The sequence below is a fragment of the Gopherus evgoodei genome, chromosome 13 (assembly GCF_007399415.2).
Source record: "Gopherus evgoodei ecotype Sinaloan lineage chromosome 13, rGopEvg1_v1.p, whole genome shotgun sequence".
Taxonomy (NCBI): Eukaryota; Metazoa; Chordata; order Testudines; family Testudinidae; genus Gopherus; species Gopherus evgoodei.
Window position 1 is genome coordinate 24,091,111 of NC_044334.1, and position 20,663 is coordinate 24,111,773.

At 45.9% G+C, this 20,663-nt stretch overlaps 1 protein-coding gene across 1 annotated transcript in view; it reads left to right on the forward strand.

The window, feature by feature from the left end:
- Nucleotides 1-11,221: 11,221 nt before the first annotated feature.
- KSR2 (kinase suppressor of ras 2) overlaps nucleotides 11,222-20,663 on the forward strand; it is a 288,342-nt gene continuing 278,900 nt past the window's right edge. The window contains 1 exon segment of the mRNA XM_030583327.1: nucleotides 11,222-11,408. Coding sequence (XP_030439187.1) covers nucleotides 11,229-11,408 — 180 coding nt within the window. The 5' untranslated portion in view covers nucleotides 11,222-11,228.

Sequence of the window (20,663 nt, forward strand, 5' to 3'; positions counted from 1 at the left end):
CCAGAATATGGAGAAATCACTGTACTCCAAGCTTGCAAAAGTAAAATCGTGTTAAATCTCATAAAACAATTTAGTGTGATGGGAAGTTATCCTTAAACCCGTAAAATAGTGAGAGGCGAATGGAAAGTGCTGGGTGAGTCACTTAATTTGTCTAAGAATGGGAGAATATGAAACTTTCTAAGTGTTTTAAATCATGATCATATACAATGCACAGTTCCAAATGTAAATCAAACAGCATTTTTATAGGTGGTGTGCAAAGCAGGAAAAAAGGTATGCCCCTTTCTGCTGTATGATGTATAATGGAGGCCTGAAGGCATAGCATATTAATTTACTTTTTATTAAAAGTAATCTGCTGGTTTATTAATTTAAAACTTGGCATTTCTGACTTTTTGTTTTAATCTTTCCTGGTTTTGCTGGAGGACTGCTTGGATAATTCAGAGATGTGAACTGGGGGCTTTCTCAACCTTAGTTGTCTCAATAAAAATCTATTCCCCTCTCAGTTAATCAGTTTTCCTTAGGTGCCTCTAATGCCATAAATATGCTAACGTCTAAGAAGGCCATAGTGTCCTATGGAAAATGGAGTAGACAAGATGGGAATTTCCAATCTTTAAAAATCAAAAAGCAGCAAAAAAGAGTGCAAACTAATTTCCCCACTATTAAGTCTCCTGTAATGATAGAGGCTCAGTGCTACTCCATTGCTTTTCTGCCCCATATATACCTTGTCATTGGCACACTGCAGCCACTTATTCAGTATTAAAGGTTTTAGCCACCCCCACAGCTCATGAAGGTTTGAAAACAGGTTTTAGGTAACATAACATCTCAGCGTAATACGCCTGGAGTGGGATGACACAATGAAACCAAGATAATGTACTTCTCCAAAGCAAGCTATTTCTTTAAAAACACACAGAGAAAAGCAATGATTCCAATCAGAACTCATCAAATCTAATTAATTTTCCTGAGAACTTATTGTAATTAACAGATCAGATGACCACCCTGAAGTGCCACTAGGATACTTCAAAAAGCATCTAGTGGAAATAGATATCAGTCGTAAAGTACACTGTAGTATATATGAGGGTTTTGAACTTTGCTTTTACTTAGCTCCTTCCTGTACATCATCTATTCTTCTCTTTTCCCACTTTCAGCTTTGTACTCCAATCATGCTGCCCCCTTTGCTTGGAACAGGCCATCCTTCCCTTCATCTTTTAATACCCAGCCCTTGAAGCACCTCTTTCTTTCATCATTATTAATAACCCTTTCATTCTGTCTACTTTTGTGAAATTTCTTTGCAAGGAATTTTTGCTACTTTTTTTTTTTTACCACTCTCTTAGCTTGTTGAAATATTTCAATTTAAAAAAAAATCAAACTTTTTGGACAACAATTTTCCTCTATTTTTTGACCAGCTCTATCTTGAACTGTTGTCTAACCTACATTTGTATTGACTTATTTACATTATACACTTCTTGGGGAAAGGGAACGTGCTTTATCAATCTCTTTAAACAGCAATATAAATTTATGGTGCCGTACAAATGTTTATTAATAATCGTGTGCTGTATGCTTCACCTTGTGTGAGGATGGAGGAATTCCAATCAGCTGAAGATAATAAGCCTCAATGGAAGCTCTTCTGTAGTGGGGTATCCATCCCATTTGTTATCCTTTCTATTTTAGGTGCTTGCAGGACACCCACCACCACTGTGTCTTCATGGATCATAGATCCCCATCCTCATTTAATTTGCATGTTATACAGCATATTACCTATGGGCATGCACGTTGAACAATGAAGATAAAACAGGATTATTAAAATGGTGTCTCATTCACAGAGCAGCATTTGGCCTGTGTACTGAGGGGAACATTAGTCCTAGTTTAAAGTCCTATGCAACGTTTTAGCATTCACCATAGGTCTTAAGTGGTGTACAGGCCTAACACTGGCCCTCTTACCAGTAAGAAACGGGAGATTTGTGGAATAAATAGTATAGGAACATGAATTAATGGTGATATCTTAATATGGATTCACAAAGGGCAGAGTTAAGGTGGTGTGGGCAACCTTTACTTCCAGAGCACTTCACTCTACAATCTTGGCATTCTTTTAATGTACCGGTAGTTTCTGTTATGGAATATTGATTAAAATCACCTACTAACATCATCCTTTCTTTTCCCGAGGAATGATTAATTCACACTGCTTGGCACAAAAGGCTTTAAAAAAGGCTAATGTTGTCACTGGTGTAACACCACTGAAGTGGGTGGATTTACACCAAGCCTCAATTTTGTGCCTCCTCATTCAAGCAATGAGAAGGTCTGACTTAAACCTCCTTTTAGTTAGATACTACTTCTTATGCTATTCTAAAAACTGGTAAATGTCCTATTTGTGAGTTAGCTAGACATTAATTATTCATCAAAATATGTGTGGCAATGGACTAGGTGAGCCAGTGGGAAGCTCTTTCACCTCCAACTTCTATGACTCCATGTGAAAGGAACACTGTTTCTGTTAGAATTAAAACAAAAGCATTAAAATCAGTATTTAAAAACATGTAACTATCCTAAACTTGCTGCCGTATAATACAATCAACACAGTGATGTAAATAGTAGTAATATACATTTATTATTTGCTCAAAAGAACTTGTGTTTAAAAAAAAGTTAATGCTGATGGCAATGTCCTTACCTAGCACGTTTCCAAGACCCAGGCACCTTCAAAGAAGGAAATGAATCATTAAAAATATCCTAGACTGTCCATATCATAAATACAAACATTTTTCTTGTTTGTCTTGGTCCCCAATCTTGCACACTTAAGCACACGCTTCACTTTACACACTATGGGCCTAATACAGTGTCAGCCGCAGTCAATGGATCAGCACCTATAAGTCTGATCCAAAACCTACTGCAGTCAATGAAAAGTCTCCTACTGAATGCAATGGGTATTGGATCATGCCCAGTGGGCTTGATCTTGCAAGATGCTGAATGTGTTCAGCACATGCTTAGCTTTAAGCATATGAATAGTCCTCTCGACATCAGTGGGACTACCAGCAGTGGGCAAAGTTAAGATGTGCATAAACCTCATTAGGATTGGGGCCTGAACTTCTATTTAAAAATATTGTTTCTTGGTTTCTAAATTTCCAGAGGTGAATTTTATTGTTTACATTTTTCTTTTGTGTAAATGACAATACCAGTCATTACTGGTTATTTTTATGTTAACTGGATGTCTGGGCCACTAGATTATAAAAGAGTGAATAGAGCTAGCTAAACCAGTTAGTGGAAAAACAAGCATCTAGATTTCCAAGTACACTGATTCTCTACCTGGGACTAATGAACCCCAGGGGGGTTGTGAACAGATGGTGGCAGAGTAACAGGAAAGAAGAGGGTGTTATGACCATTCTGCCCTTCTCATTTTGCTAGGTGGGATGGGAATGCCAGGGAGACTGTGACATGGAAAAGGTTGAATGCTGTCCTAGAACCTTTGACATTTTGGGTAAAAATGTGTCATTGATAATGCACTGAATACAAGGAATACTTTACCCTGTTATCTTTGCTTTGATTACTGAAAGAATTTATCAGTGATAGAAGTCATCAGGGGGAAGGGAAGCAGGGATATATTTTCCACTGGCTTTTTCTTTACCCCTCAGAAATAGTGTCAGGTTTTCAGACACTGACAATGTCTTACACATCTTGCTATCCATGCCCTCACAAATAGCCTGTTGCACAAGTCAGTGTCAAAAACCTGTCTCTCTACAGGTATGGCATATCATGGCAGTATTGTATTTGAGCCCTAGTAACACAGTAAAGCAACTGGGCCAGAATCTCAGCCGGTGTAAATTGGTTTAGCTCCATTGGAATCAATGGATCTGTGCTAAATTTATTTCTGTTGATAAATCTAACCTACTGCATTCTCAATGTTGTGATGTAATCCCATTTCACTGAGCAGACAAAGGGACACAGAAATGTTACACTTAAAAAAAAGAAGCGATTTTAAGACTTTGATCTTTTAAAAAAATTACTTTATTAAAAAAAATTCAGAACACATCCTATCTGCCAATAAGACTTAATCCTAAATATTACAGAAAGCATGTTTGTTTATTTGTTTGTTTTGTTTCGGGTTCAAGGGGATTAAAAATCAGCCTTATCTAGGGATAGGCTACTCCCTCTGCATAAGGTGGTGCCTGAGATCACAGCACTTTGCAGACTGTCTAGGGTAGTCATCATCTGACCCAATTCAGCTGTCAGAAGGGTAAGAGCTTTAATAGTTTTAGAAATAATAGGCTGGCATCTCTTTGTTTTTTTTACTTCCTGATTTGACGCCTTATCATCCTTTTCTTAATAGTCGGCTCCAGGCTCTTTAAATATTTCTATCTATAACAGTGATGGATTCCTGGAGGGAGTCCAACCTTCGGGTTATTAAATCATTGCCCCCAGTAATCATTTCTGAAAGTTTCTGCAAACTCAGCTTCCCCTTTGGAGCTGCTTCTGCTAAGGTTTTGTTGGATGAAATGGCTCTGGGCAATAGAGGATTTAAATGGAAGGAATGGCTGTCTTTCAAGGGGACTGTCTTTGACCCTTTAGGCATTTTTATCTTGGGTGGGACGGAGGGACCACAAACAGAAGCTGGAAGGAGAAAAATATATTTCAAGTTCTCAAAGCACAAAATCATGCTCGGAGCCACCCTCTCCTTACATGCGTGGAGCTCCCATAGATGTCACAGTTTTTCTGCCCATATAGATAAGTCAGAATGCCACTGAGCCAGCTGCAATCTGCTCTGCTGAGGTTGTGAGAAAAGGGTTTCCCCTACCAGCCCCCAGCAGAAAACTTCCCAGAGCAATACGACTGCATATTTACCCTGTCCAACTACATAGCAATAGTCCCTCATCCCCAAAATTAAAAGAAGCAGATTTATCCAGTGCACCCGTTTGTTTTTTCAATTAAAATACAAACTTCCCTTTCCCCCCAAAAGAGCGTAATTTCACAAGTGCAAAAGCCACCACATTGCCTTAAAAGATATAGTCACATTTTATTACAAATGTGGAGACCAGACTCTTCATCAGCTTTCCTAGCCATCCAGATACACCAGTGTTTCTCAAACTGGGGTCGCCTTTTGTGTAGGGAAAACCCCTGGTGGGCCGGGACGGTTTGTTTACCTGCCCCGTCCGCAGGTCTGGCCGATTGCAGCTCCCACTGGCCACGGTTTGCTGCTCCAGGCCAACGGGGGCTGCTGGAAGCGGCGCGGGCGGAGGGACGTACTGTCCACCACTTCCAGCAGCCCTCATTGGCCTGCAGCGGCAAACCGCAGCCAGTGAGAGCCGCGATTGGCTGAACCTGAGGACAGGCAGGTAAACAAACCGTCCCGTCCCGTCAGGGGCTTTCCCTACACAAGTGGCAACCCCAGTTTGACAAACACTGAGATACACTCTTTACATGGAAGACAGCGACCAGCCACAGCAATCTCGCCTGAAATAGCCAAAGGGGCTATTTCTATCTAAATAACCCATCTAAACCATCTATAACCATCTAAATAACCCCAAAAGGCTATTTCCATCTAAAACTTTCATGGTCACCCTCACTGCCAATTGGTTTACTTAAAATTCTGTGGTTAACTTTATGCATTCTACTGGAAGAGGCCAAAGAATGAAATTCAGCTTTGGGGTGAGTTCAGTTCCACTGATTTCAGTCAAATTGCCACATTCGACAGCAGGCCTGAGTTTAGCCCAAATTGCTTAGATGCATTTTGGAGTCTTGCTCCAAAAGGTGGATGGTGCTTTTAGGGTGGGTTCTTAGCACTAAATCTGAATCCTTCCTGTGCTCTCAAATGATGCTTATAGTCCCAATAAGGCTCAGCCAACCCTGTGTAACTTGGGTCCCAAAAGGTTTTCCTCTCTAAGTACAGTATTGTTCAACAGAGGGCTTCTTTTGGTTGGCACACCTGTCATGGCAGATGCTCTGGTTCATTCTTAGCACATGGCCCAGATATTTCCGTCTTCTTTTCTGGATAATTTTAGAGATAAAGAGTAGTCAAACTCCCTGACAAATCTCAGCATTTGTTATAAATTCGTTCAATTTAACACTGAGTATTTTCCTGAGGCATTTTCTCTTTGAAGGCACTTGGTGGATTTCCTATCCATATGTTAAGGTGGAAATAACATTTGAGTTAAAGGTGTGTGTGTATAAAATGTATTATGTAAGTTCCCAGTATGTATTATTGGGAAGGCTCTGGGGGACAGACCTCAATGTATAAACAATGGGATCACAGGCAAAGCTGATGTCCAGGTATCAATGTACTTGTGCCCCCACCTAGTAGTAATTTAATCTAGACAGCATTTCCTTAAAAAGAACAGGAGTACTTGTGGCACCTTAGAGACTAACAAATTTATTTGAGCATAAGCTTTCGAGCATAACTTCATTGGACGCATAGAATGGAACATATAGTGAGGAGATATATATACATACAGAGAACATGGACAGCTGAATAGCTGAGCCATTACACATTTTGAATCTATTTCCCCCATGTTAAGTATCCTCACAGCTTCTTGTCAAACTATCTGAAATGGGCTATCTTGATTATCACTACAAAAGCTTTTTTTCTCCTGCTGACAACAGTTCATCTTAATTAATTAGCCTCTTAGAGTTGGTTGGGCAACTCCCACCTTTTCATGTTCTCTGTATGTATATACATCTCCTCACTATATGTTCCATTCTACGCATCCGATGAAGTGGGCTGTAGCCCACGAAAGCTTATGCTCAAATAAATGTGTTCGTCTCTAAGGTGCCACAAGCACTCCTGTTCTTTTTGCGGATACAGACTAACACAGCTGCTACTCTGAAACCTGTCAGCATTTCCTTAGTTTGCTTATGAGAATGGCATGTGGGACTGTGTCAAAAGCCTTGTTAAAATCAAAATATATTACATCTGCTGCTTCCCCCTGTCCACTAGGCGAGTAACCCAATGATGTCCGTGCAGTTGCACATGTGTAAATTAGTGCAGGATCTGGCTCCTTTCCTTTCCGTACCTGTACTTCAGATCTTTTCCCTCATGTCATTTTCTTCATTGTCTGATCTCAGATCCTGAAAATCTCCTCAAATTGCAAGAGCACCAAGGTCTGTAATGTAAAACTACCAGCAACATGGAGCTGATGTATGGCTCCATCCATCAATCATTGCCCAGGAAAATCATCAAGCTGCAAGTGCTAATAAATACTGTACAAGGCAACAACTTACCCCTGTGCCTTGTGGCCACCATTAGTCTCTGCATCCATGGACCGATGAATATTGCCTACCTGATAAGATAGCAGAATAATACCCAAGTCTGAGTACAGTCTTAGCTGATAGCCAAAGTTTAGCCGCTCCATCCAGAGTTTAAAGTGGGTCTAACCCTGCACTCCTCCTTACATAGGCAAATCTCCCATAGATGAAGGGCATTTTTCCTGCATGAGTTGTACAGAACTTAGCACAATAATTGCATTTAATCATAGATAGCCGGGATTGGGGTGGGCAAAGCCAAGCTTTGGGTTCTGCCACAGGCCTGATGTGTGAATTTGGGCAAGTCACTTAATCTCTCTGTGCCTCCGTTCCTTGTCTGTAAAATGGGGGTAATGAAATTGACCTTCCTTTGCAAAGTAGTCTAAGATCTGCAGGTGAAAAGTGCTATATATGAGCTAAATACGAGGTGCCAAGTGCTGCCAGTAAATTATATCCCTGTTTAATAAAACGAGAATAAATGTGCATCTGTATCCAAACCTTCTTAGCATTAGGGCCAAAATGTCCTGCAGTTACACGAGTGCAAAGATTCCAAAAGCTTATGTTGACATTTAAAATCCTATTGTGACAACCAAGAGTAGCATTTCTAAGACAGTAGCTCACATGAAATCCAAGCAGACGGAGTAACTGATTGTGTGTGTGTGGGGGGGGGAGATGGTTTGCAGCAAGCATGAATATGATGGTTGGAATTTTTTTTATTTATTTTTTTTGCCATTTGGAAGTAGTTGCTTGATTATGGGCCAAATCTTGATCCCCACAGAAAACAATGGGAGCAAAAGCTGACTGTACAGTGTCCCCCATTCTCTTGCACTCCTCCTGCTGTAGGGCTTTATCCTGTTTGCCTTAATCTCACCGGTTGTCTCCGTGACTTTGACATGGCCACGCAAGTTAATAAAACAAACAGAATTTAGCCCTAAGATTAACAATATTCACTTCCCCTTGAGGTGAAATGAAGGTGAGAGGGGAGTTAGGAGTGAAGAGCTTTTGAAACTACTGCCACTTTCTCTCCAGCTATACAGACTGTAAGTCTGGCTAGTAAGGAAGGTGGTGACGATTACAACACTGCCCATCTTTCTGTTGACAATTCCTATAACCCTATTTCCGTTATGTTGAAAGGGACACTATCTATCAAAAATTTATGGCTCAAATCCTGCTATCCCTACACAGCCCAAACACTCACTGAAGCCAATGGGTGTTTGGTTTGCTAATAAATGCAGGACTTAATCCTGCATATATGTCTTTTAATTCCTAAATATATTTCCGGCACCCTATAATAATAATAATAATCTTTCTGTTCACTCTTTATGCTGTTTATTTTTATTATTTAGAAAACATGTTTCTAAAATATCTAAACTGTGGACCTAAAATTAGTTGGCATTGTTCCTTGAATTGTCCTGCTGATAATCCCTGAACAAGGGGCATAGATGAGAAAAGGACATGTACCTGAAGCAAGGGAAAAAATGACAATAATAGCTGGAATACGTGGGATGCTTCCTAGGCACCATTATATTTTAATGGTTATTTTGGATTGAAGACAAGTTTACAAGCTAAACTGAGATGTAATACTACAGGTTGCAAAGATGATATTGCTGCTTTTGGGGGCATTGCTGTGGAATACTCTAATATCTTTTTTTAATAAATGGAGCCAGTTCACAAGTCCTACAAAACAGGGCAACAGGACTCATGAGAGTCTTAAAATTGTGTGGCTGCACAATTGCCCAGTCAGGGTAAAGGATCGGTGTTCACATCATGCTTCCTGTCAGTACCTGGCCTGGGCTGGGGAAGCTAATGATCCAACCAGCGGACCACATTTGGCGACGAATCTTGATCATGTGCCATCTGACTGCAACCCCACTGTATTGCCATCCTTTGCCTTTAGAGCTGTTGGACCGGCGGGTCGAATTCGTCATCTTAATGTTGAGGATGTAACAGTAGCCAAACAGTTTACACGGTTTAAGAGGCCCTAATTATTTCATGTGGGACTGAGAAGTTTCATGTGGAGTTGTTGCTCTGCATGCTACTAGCTGTGCCTGTCCTCAGGTGTGAGACAAGGTGGGTGAGGTGGTATCTTTTACTGGACCAACTTCTTGTGGTTAGCGAGACAAGCTTTCAAGTTTACACAGAGTTATTCTTCAGGTCACCTTAAGGTGCCCCATGAGTGCCCCTCTTCAAAACCCCTCCCATACTCACCCTGTGGTACCCCTGTTGCAACCCTCTCCAAAACCCCTCCCACACCGTGTGCTCCTGCTGCACTCCTCTCCAGAATCCTACCCACCCACCCTGGGGTATCCCTGCTGCACCTCTCTCCAGAACCTCTCCCCCACGGGTGCCCCTGCTACACCCCTCTTGAGAATTCCACCTACCTGCCCTGGGGTGTCACTGCTGTACCCCTCTCCAGAAGCCCTCCCCCACACCCACTCTGGGGTGCCCCTACTGCACTCTTCTCCCCCAGTGGGGGCCCCTGCTACACCCTTCTTGAGAATTCCACATTCCCACCCTGGGGTGCCCCTCTATGCCCCTCTCCAGAGCCCTCCCCCACATACACCCTGGGATGCCCCTGCTGTGCCCCTCTCCAGAACCCTCCCCCACACCCACCCTGGGGTGCCCCTCTCCAGAACCCTCCCCCACATGCACCATGGGGTGCCCCTGCTGTGCCCTTCTCCAGAACCCTCCTGCACACCCACCCTGAGGTGCCCCTTCTATGCCCCTCGCCAAAACCCTCCCCCACACGCACCGTGGGGTGCCCCTGCTACACCCCTCTTGAGAATTCCACCTACCTGCCCTGGGGTGTCCCTGCTGTGCCCCTCTCCAGAAGCCCTCCCCCACACCCACTCTGGGGTGCCCCTACTGCACTCTTCTCCCCCAGTGGGTGCCCCTGCTACACCCTTCTTGAGAATTCCACATTCCCACCCTGGGGTGCCCCTTCTATGCCCCTTGCCAAAACCCTCCCCCACACGCACCCTGGGGTGCCCCTACTGTGCCCCTCGCCAAAACCCTCCCCCACACGCACCCTGGGGTGCCCCTGCTGTGTCCCTCTCCAGAACCCTCCCGCACACCCATCCTGGGGTGCCCCTTCTATGCCCCTTGCCAAAACCCTCCCCCACACGCACCCTGGGGTGCCCCTTCTATGCCCCTCGCCAAAACCCTCCCCCACACGCACCCTGGGATGTCCCTGCTGTGCCCCTTTGCCGACACCCCCACCCACTTCCCACGCTTCTCCCTCCGGGAACCTCCGCGCGCTCCCTGCCCAGCAAGCCCGGCTCGCGCACACAGCGGGCTCGCGCCTCTCCCGGGGCCTGGCGCGCGCCGCGCTGATTGACAGGCAAGATGTCGGTGTGGGAGCCCGGCAGAAGGGGATACAGCAGCCAGCACGCGAGCCAGGCAGCAGCATCAGCACCAGAGCAGGAGGCAATGCAGGCAGCATCTTGGAGGAGCCGCTAAGGCACCCCCGCCCCCGCCCCCTCCAGCCATCACCACCTCCACAGCCTCCAGCGCCAGGTGGACAATGCGAGCCCCTCACTGCAAGGGGCAAACCCGGATCGCACCCTCCGCCAGCAGAAAGAAACTGCCACCCAAAATTCTGCATGGAGCTGGCGTGTAAGCAGAGAGGCTCCCGGATCGCTGCCGCTGCCACCGGCTCCTGAGTTCACACACACAGCATCAGCACCGCTACCTGGGGTGCTCCGGCTCCAGCCTCTCGCTGGCGCGCTCTCCCCCACCCCTTCGGAGGAGGCACTCGTAGGGGAGAGGACACTCGAATGGAGGCTGCTTGACACAATCAGATCCACTCTTGCTATTTATTTGTTTGTTTGATTGGGTTGGTGGGGGGGCTTGTTGTCTCCAGTGGAAAGATGCCGGCTCCCTTCACATTGCATTGTTGAGGGGTGGGGGCGGGGAGGAGGAGGAGGTGGGGGTGGTTAGGGGGGCAGTGGGACACCACCACTCCTTTGATCTGGGAGGAGGAGGAGGAGGAGGAGGGGGCTGCAAAGCGAGCTATGGATGAGGAAAACATGACGAAAAGCGAAGAGCAGCAGCATCTGAGTTTGCAGAAAGCCTTGCAGCAGTGCGAGCTGGTCCAGAACATGATCGATATCAGCATCTCCAACCTGGAGGGGCTCCGGACCAAATGTGCCACTTCCAACGACCTGACGCAAAAAGAGATCAGAACCCTGGAGGTAGGTTTTACCTTTGCAAAAATCCAGAGAGAGCATTTCAAGCTCTCTGTCCCCGGCTCCCCTTCCCCCCACCGCCTCGAATATACTTGGGGATAGGGGGGAGGAAATAGGCAGGATTTTGTATGTTTCTACAATTTGGCAATCCTGGTCTTGCTTTTCAATTGCATTTATTTTTCTGTGAGTCTTTGCAAGGGAGGTAGGTTCTCCCCCCTTCTCCCCCCACCACTGTGTATTTGTTTATATACAATGGGGGCTTGTGTGCAGTGTAATAAATTAAGGAGCTGCAGTGAGCTCAAATGAGCCTGCGCGTGCTGCAGGTGGCCAAAAGGTGGTTCTTGCACATAAAATGTGGCTGTCTATAAATAGTGTTCTTTCCCCTGGTCCTCTTCTTATTTTTTTTTTTTTTTTTTTTTTTTTTTGCATGTCAGGAGGCAGGCATTCAGTTTTGCATTGCAAACACAGATCTCTGGGTGGACAATCCCCCTTAAAATGTAATGAACAATTCGCATGTTTAAAAATAAATAAATCCTGCCTTGGTGAATGGTGGTACTGGGGATCCCCTCTTGGGAGAAGGCTGCTGGGAATCTTTCTAATCTTGCCTTAGGCTAATCAAATAGATCTTTTGGTGTCATGTAAACAAGAAGGTAAAAAGCTTCTTGCCAACAGCCCTGTGTATATTGCTAGGGACCCAGAGAGGGCTGGGATGGCAGTTCGTAAAGGCCTGATTTGCAGGGGAGTGATCGTGAGGAGTTAAAAATAACTTGCATGTACGCACTGGAGATTCATTTTAAATGCCAGGAGGGCTCAGGGGAAAAGACGGATCCCCCAAGGTGTTAATTGGACTGGGTAATGTGCATTGGGTGGTGCTTGCCAGTAGTAATGGCAGCCCTGCTGGAAGCAGAGACATGGGGTTTGTGGGGGCAGGGTGGGTTCCCAGTGGCTGGGATGGTAATAAGGTGAAACAACATGCAGTTGTCATGCATGACTCCAGGATGCTTGTCCTCATTCTCCACATGTAGAGATGGAGGTGATGGGAATTTTAAAAGGACTCTAAGGCCTGAAGCTTCCCGTGTCTCGCAGTGTGCTGGTGACAGACCCTGCTGCATTTTATTCTAGCAGCATTGCTATAGAGAAGGTTTTGTCAGCATATCCCTTAGAATAGAAACCCCCGCTGCAGCTAGACTCCGGCCTGTAATCCGGGGCAGTGGTTCTGCCTGCTCCACCTCAGTGAAAGAACCGTGTTTGAAAAAGATACACTAGGACTCCCCTGTCTGTGTGGATTTGCAGCTTGGTGTTTTAACTCTCCCATCCCCCTCCAAATTTGACATTTAGCACAAGAAGTCTCAACTTAGTGATTTAAAAAAGGAAAATAAAAAGGACCTTTACAGATGAAAGAACTATAAATAAAAAATCGCAGAACAGTTTCCATAGAAGTTAGAAATGGACAAGGGCTATCAGATCATCCAGGCTATCTGCATGTAAATAGGCTCTCTTTCAAAGTATGCTAAGATAATTAGATGTTTACCAGTTTCAGGAGGATTTGAATGTGTGGATGTAACTTTAAATAGATGGGGGACTTTAAATAGAAGTCAGAGACTCCACAAAGTCTGCTAGGGCAGGAGTTCTCAATCTGGGGATCCTAGCTAGGGGGAAGAGGGATCCTGGTGTGCAAAAGGTAGAGAACACCTGGGCCCTTGCTGTTACCAATCTGTTTTATGTGGAAGATGCAGACAGGTAGAAAATTGGCTGCCGAGAGTGGAACTAAGCAAGTGATCGTGTCATAACATGGTGTAAATGCTGCTGGAGAAAGATGTGGAAAAAGGAGATGTTTAACTTTGTCATATGGCTGTTGCTTGTTGGGGATTTATTGCTTCTCATTGCTTTTTTTACTGTGTGTACTAGAAGGTTTTGCATTTTTGTCCAACAGTTTTTCTAACCTGGAAGCCTAAAGTTAGGTTCCCCAAACCCTAAATGGGCACCTTACTAAGTGCGTCTCTTTCAGCAGCTCTGACAGGCAGGTCATAGTTTATTTAAGTGCCTGTCTATGACTTTAGGACCCAAACTTTAGGCCTGCAGGGTAGAAAACTGTGACTTTTGCTACAAGAAGGCAGTGGTGGTTCTGGCGATGAAGACCCCTGTCCATGAGCAGCTGGACTGACCTGCAACATGCTTTACGTGAACCACCAGTGAAAACATCGGTGTCCAAATTCTGCTTGGGAAGTGCAAACTGCATCTTCTTGAGCCTTTGCACCCAGGTGGGGATTTGTCCTCTCTTGGAGGTTCTTCAGGGGTACCTTTAGTTTCATTTTGCGGCTTCATAGGAGCCTTGTCAGCAGAGGCTATAATAGGGTTGTGCTGAGTCAGTGCATCCCTGGCCAGTACTGCCCACTCTTGGGGAAGTACGATCTCTCTGGGCCCCCCCATTGAAAGGGAGGAGCCACTATCTTCAGCTTCAACTCTCCCCGACCACTACCCCTACCACCCACTTCAGGGTGAACTTCCCGCTTTTGGAGACGCTGAACAAACTTAGCCCCGGATGGTAATGATTTTGGCATGGTCTTGCAGTCACTACTCATGGGAAGCTTCGGATGAAGTCAGTAAGTGGCTTAGGTATATTGAGGAGCACATTCAGGGCCTCTGCCTCCACTGACCTATGATGGGGACCTAGGGTCTAGTTCTTTGCTGTACTTCTAGGAGGTGCAGCATGAAAGGGGCAGGTCAAGGAGAAGGGTGGGTACTGGTAGCTTTCAGACACCTTTCATCTCTCTAGATTGTGGGCTGCTCTGGGGGCTGAAATGGTCCTCGTAGTAAATCATAGAATCATAGAACTGGAAGGGACCTCAAGAGGTCATCTATTCCAGTCCCCTGCACTCAAAGCAGGACTAAGTATTACCTAGACCATCCCTGACAGGTGTTTGTCCAACCTGCTCTTAAAAATCCCCAATGATGGAGATTCCACAACCTCCCTCGGCAATTTATTCCAGTGCTTAACCACTTTGACAGTTAGGAAGTTTTTCCTAATGTCCAACCTAAACCACCCTTGCTGCAATGTAAGTCCATTGCTTCTTGTCCAATCCTCAGAGGTTAAGAAGAACAATTTTTCTCCCTCCTCCTTGTAACAACTTTTTATGTACTTGAAAACGGTTATCAAGTCCCCTCTCAGTTTTCTCTTCTCCAGACTAAACAAACCCAGTTATTTCAATATTCCCTCATAGGTCATGTTTTCTAGACTTTTCATCATTTTTGTTGCTCTTCTTCGGACTTTTTCCAATTCGTCCATGTCAGTTTCTCCAATTAGAGCCTCCCTCAGCTGCTCCAACTTGCAGCATCTCACCCAGAATTGCCTGTGTCCTGCAGCACTGTTTAGGATCCCTGTAACTTTATGCACTTCAGGTCTGTCCCATCCTGTTCCTAAGCCCGCTCCTCTGGCCTCCAGACCTGACCCTGGCATGACCCCAATGATGGGGCTTAAAGGGGAACAGTCTAGTGCCATTTAAGGAAGTCTTATGCTATGCCTGCCCCAAGAGAATTCCCCTCTGGCCAGCTGTGGTTCCTACAAAGCCTCTGTCCGCTGCTAGGGTGGGGCATGGAGTCTGTGCTACAGAGATGAAAAGCTCTGTGTCCCATTAACAACCTCATAGAGCCATCCAGTGACCTCATCCAAACACATACATGGGCTGCTGAGTTCCATGGCTATGAGCGATTCCATCACGTCCTTTCCTATATGCCAGGGTTGGCCAACCTGAGCCTGAGAAGAAGCCAGAATTTACCAGTGTACATTGCCAAAGAGCCACAGTAATACATCAGCAGCCCCCCATCAGCTCCCATCCCTGCTCACAGCACCTCCCACCCACTGATTGGCTAGCCCTGCCAATCAGCACCTCCCCTTCCCTTCCCACACCCCCCCAATCAGCTGTTCCGTGGCATGCAGGAGGCTCACGGTGGGGGGTGGGAAGGAACAAGGGCACGGCAGGCTCAGGGGAGGGGGTGAGAAGGGGTGGAGTGGGGGCAGGGCCTGTGGCAGAGCCAGGGGTTGAGCAGTGAGCATCCCCCGGCTTATTGGAAAGTTGGTGCCTGTAGCTCCAGCCCTGGACTCGGTGCCTATATAAGGAGCCGCATGTTAACTTCTGAAGAGCCATATGTGGCTCCGGAGCCACAGGTTGGCCACCCCTGCTCTATTATTATTTCATTGCACTAAAAGAGGAAATAAAGGAGAGTCATCTGATAAATACAGACCCTGTGAAATGGATAATAGAGGGACAGGTGCTGGGTGGGGGGCACTTTGCCTTGCTATCTGCCAGGGCCAACTGGTTTCACTCCTGTTCCCCTCAGGAAGTGCTGAGAGAGGCAGCGTGCTCAGCCCCAGAGTCCCGGGGAAGAGCGTGTCTTACGTGGCTCAGCAGCACGGGCTCTGAGATGCTGCGTCCCATCAGCCAACTGCAGTTGGATGGATGGGGATGTGGGATCTAGGAGACAGTGGTTTAAAATGTGGGAACCAGGAGGAATCTGTAGGGCACACAGGGGAACAAGAAAGGATTTGGGCTGGCTGCTGAGATGCTAGGCCCAATTCCTCCAGCTTTGCACCAGTGCAAATAACTCCTGTGCAGCGTGGGTGTAAAATGCTGCAGCATCAGAGCAATTGTGTTGTACACCCACATTGCAAAGGTGTCAGCAATGACATCAGGTGCCAAGGCAGTGCGGAGCCAGGCCTGCTGTGGCCATAGTGTCTTCTGGGGACCATAAGAACCAACGAATACATCTAGGGCCACCCAACCCTGGCTTTGCTGGGGATGCTCTAATCACCCATGTCTATGACACCACCACTAATCCCATTCAAGCAGTGAGAGGAGTAGAACTCACGGCGTTCAGCTCCATCAAGGCACAGGGCGCCACCTGTTGAGCTAACGGAGCAATACCTCGAGCTTGTCCACTATAGGGAACAGAGGGGTCACTGGAGTAGGCCCAATGTCTGGCCTGACTGGTACACGCTGTTGTACATTACCATATGAATAGAGTCATAGAGCTCTGAAAGGCTTAAACTGACTCAAGCACAGAGAAACGGGTATATTGAGGGAGAAAGCTCAGCCTCGATGGGATGAAGTCCATACAGGTGCAAGTGTTCACCCATGTGGATCAGCTTTCAGGATCAGGTCCTAAATTCAACACCAGCTGGGGTGTTAAATGATGCCCTCTGTTATCCCTGTGCAGCCACACTGGAAGCAACAGAATTTTCCAGACGTAGATGAGAGCAGAATTTGGCCTGAAGAATCTTTGCTAGCATTCCAGTGATAGCACATGAGCCAGAGAATCCAGCTTGGCTTTCAGATCCTAGGCTGAGTTTGCTGGGCTGAGAGTTAGTAAAACTCTCTCGTGAATTGAGCAGGCAGGATTTTGAAATCTCAGAGAGACAACTCCTAGGGAACCCCAATATGGCATTTTTACCAAGTGACTGCCCAGAACTGATCTACAATTATTATTATTTAAATAGCAAATTAAAATGAAGAACATCTGTGGTCATGGTTACTTGCTATTGAAATGTATGGTCATCATGTGGCTTGGTTTTTAAGAGAGGAGGTTCTGGTGAAAGGGGGAGTGGGCTGGACCGACTACCCTTTTGGATGAACAGAAGCTGCTAGTATGCATGTTGCATAATCCGCAGCCACAGTTAGCACCTGGGGGAGGTTCTCAGTGGAGAAGCCAAGGACTTAGTGGGCATGGAGATCACCTATTTAGGATCTCCTGTTTAGGACTGGTCCCTCTCAGTAGGCGTGGAGGATTGTGCATGTCTCTGCCCATGCCAAACCTGTGGCTTGTGTTATGTAGGAGGTTGGTCTAGAAGATCATAATGATTCCTTTTGACTTTTAAAATCTATGACTCTTCCCTGTGAGCCAATAGCCTGCTCTCTCTGGCATGCCACTGACTAAAACATTTCAGTCAAGCTTTCCCGGGGAGAGGCACTGAAGTTGTACTGGGGTCGCTTAGAGTTTACAAAGCCAATGGCTACGTAAAAATCTCTGGCCAAGATTTTCAAGAGTGACTAGTGATTCTGGGTGCCCGTCGTCAGCGCTCATCATTGGTTTTCAGCGAGTGAGTGGTCAGCACTTTCTGAAAGTAGGGCCCTTTTCAAGGATGATGCTCTAAAAGCAAAGCACCCCGAATCACTAGCTACTTTTGAAGATCTTGGCCCCTACGTGCTCTGGCAGCTAAGGAGAAATGCAGCAATTGGGGGATGAGGCAAATGGGTGATGTGTTGGCAACCCATCCTCTGCTGCATCTTTGGGAACTTTGTCTCCTTATTCACCCCGATAATCTAATGAGAGGCTAAATAGAGCCATTTTCCTGGTCTACATATACCCACGCATTGCATGGTGTCTGGGCACTTTTAACCGGTGCTGCCTTCCACAGGCAGTCAGCAGATATCGCTCATGCTGCTGTTGCCTCTAGGAGACACAGCAGGTCCTTATGTTAGTAAAACATTCTTAAAAACCACCTTGAATAATGTCCCAATGTGGCTATCATTCTGATGTGTATTATGGTAGTGCCTGGGAGGCCAGGTGCAGACCAGGGGCCCATGGTGCTAGGGGCTGTACAAGCACAGAGCACAAAGACAGTCTGTGCCCCAGAGAACTTACAATCTCAGTGCACCTTGCAGTTCCATTAACCATGAAAGCAACCCTCTGATTGCGCCTGATGTCATCGGAACACCTTAAGCTCCTTGTGTCAATCAATTATGATGCCTATAATTCTTAATAATTGCTCTCTCTGATTTATATTTACAATAAACATGCTCCTAGCATGTAACATGACCATTAGGTTTCATGAAACACAAACAGGTTTCATGGGGGGTGAATTCCTATTATTACAGGTCAAACAATTTCCTTTCTCGAGAAGAGAGTTTTATGTGGTGATTAGAGCAGGTCTCACTCAGGACTTGGGCAAGTCATTTAATGGTCTATGCCTCAGTTTCCCCATCTGTGTGATGAGGCTAATCAAACGTACATACCTCAGAGTAGTGTTATGGGGCTTACAGAATGCAAAGCACGTGGAGTTCCTTGGGTGAAATACGCTCCATCAATAGCAAGTATTGCTAATAGAGTGGGGTGAGGTGGGGCTCTTAGAGCATTTTGTTGAGGATAATGACTGGTCATTATTTGTAGTACAGCAGCATCTGGAGGCACCAAGATCAGGGCCTCATTGTGCCCACTGCTGTGCAAACACCCATCAAGAGACAGCTCTTACCCTGAAGCACTCGCAGTCTGAACAGACCAGACAAAGGGTGGGAGGGGAACAGAGGCACAAGGGGTGGTACAAGTTGGCCTGAGGTCATACAGCAGGCCAGTGGCAAAACTGGACCATGCAGCCTCTGAGGGATAAAGTTTGACACGAGAATCATTTTGATCCCCCAGGCGGGTAGAGTGGTGCAGGATTAGTAAGCAAGGGGGAGGGATTTCCCTCACGGTGTCAGCCAAGCAAAACGGGAATCCCCTGTTGTGTGTCTGGCGTGAGGTACAGGGGCAAATCACCAGTGTCCGATTTAAAACCCAGGCCTGGCTGCACTAAGGAGAATGAAACTGTGGACAGCTAGTGATTCAGCCGGTGATCTCTGTTTGAGTCAACAGGTGGCTGCGCTAAGAGTAAGCTGTGTGATAAAAGCATCTGCCCAGGTTTTCATAGAGGTGCTGACTGATGGCGTTTCTATTATAGAAACAAGATGATTTCCAGTAAGGGAGTGATAAATGGTAAACCCAGGGCCAGATTCTGGTCTCAGGTACAATCTGGAGTGACTCCATCAAAGTCAGTGGATTTCAAGTGGCATTACTTGGATTTACAGCAGCCTATGTGATCTCAGAACTTGGCCCTGGATCCTTGCCACCGCCAAATCCCAAGGACATGACGTAGGCTCAGAGTCCCAGCAAAGAGGAGGTGTTTTGTTGCTTTCCATCTGCCTGCGAAGAACCAAGTCAGAGAGTGCTTGATTGTCAACATGTGGCATAAAAAGAACCGGCTAGCTCCTGTGCTCATGTAACAGCCCTGGACTTGCGGCCTGATCTGGAGCACATTGAAGTCAATGGAGAAAGACTCCCGTTGTTTTCAGTGGGCTGTCAGGCCTTGGTTACTAAGGAAGCTGGAATGATGGCTCATTGTGTGCATCCGGTGGAGTCCACAATGCGGGGAGCTACGCACTGCACTGCATGGGGTGTATGATCGGAGGGCAGTGGTTAAACAACACCTCTGATTTAGATCTGAGAAGATTAGCATTTTATAATTGTAATTTTTAGAAATTATTTAATTTTTAGAAAAACACTGTAAGTGAATAAGATTTCCCCCCCTTTCCTTCTGGAATTATGTAGCTACATGATGTGCCGATGCAGATAGTGTACTTCAGCGGAGAGGGCTCCATCTCTCTGGCTCTGCCTCTGACGTCCTTTGGGGCTTTGGGCAAGCCACCTCCCCTCTCCATACCTGTATTTCCTCCTCCCCCTCCATCTGTCTTTTTATTTAGAGTGTAAGCTCTTGGGGGACGCCTCTTGCTATGTATATGTACCTAGCACAATGGGGCTTTGATCTCCATCAAGGTCTCTCAGTGCTACTGTGAGGCTAATAACCATCACAAATCTTAGCTTTGATCCTTCCTATGGTTGTGTACATAGTGCAGGAGAGACTACAAGAAAGATGGTGTTATATATACATCAGCGGAACTCCATTCTGTTGAGTTCAGGGGAGTGACATCGATGTGAAGCTGGAGTAACCCAGGGTGAATCGAGTCTTGTATCTTTCACCTAATCCTGATTAACTAATCCTGATTTGGCAGGGATTAAAATAACTATCTCAATTCAATTATTTTTTTAAATGTTTTTTTTACCATCTTAATAGTGTATGTGATTCTTTTTATTTCATATGGTGGAATTGTAGAGGGAGCTGGTAGCAACCTCTATACTGCAGTTGTCTGCTTTCCACTCACAGGAATTCTCGCGATCTTTTCTTTGGGGTGCTCTTGGACCCCTTTGCTAGCAGCAGTGCTTTGACCAACATTACATCACTCCTTATTTTCAGAGGTGAACTGGGGGAGCCATTTGATTTTTTTTTCACCTCGGGACACCTGGGTTCAATAGGTCACAAGTGAAATACCAGCTAGTACCAAAACCTTAGATCCAAACTGTGTGGAGCGTTGGGTGTGTTTATAATCTGGATTTAGAGCCAGATTTTGCAGATGGCCTATCCCTTTACAATAGGCCACACCAGAACATTGGCTC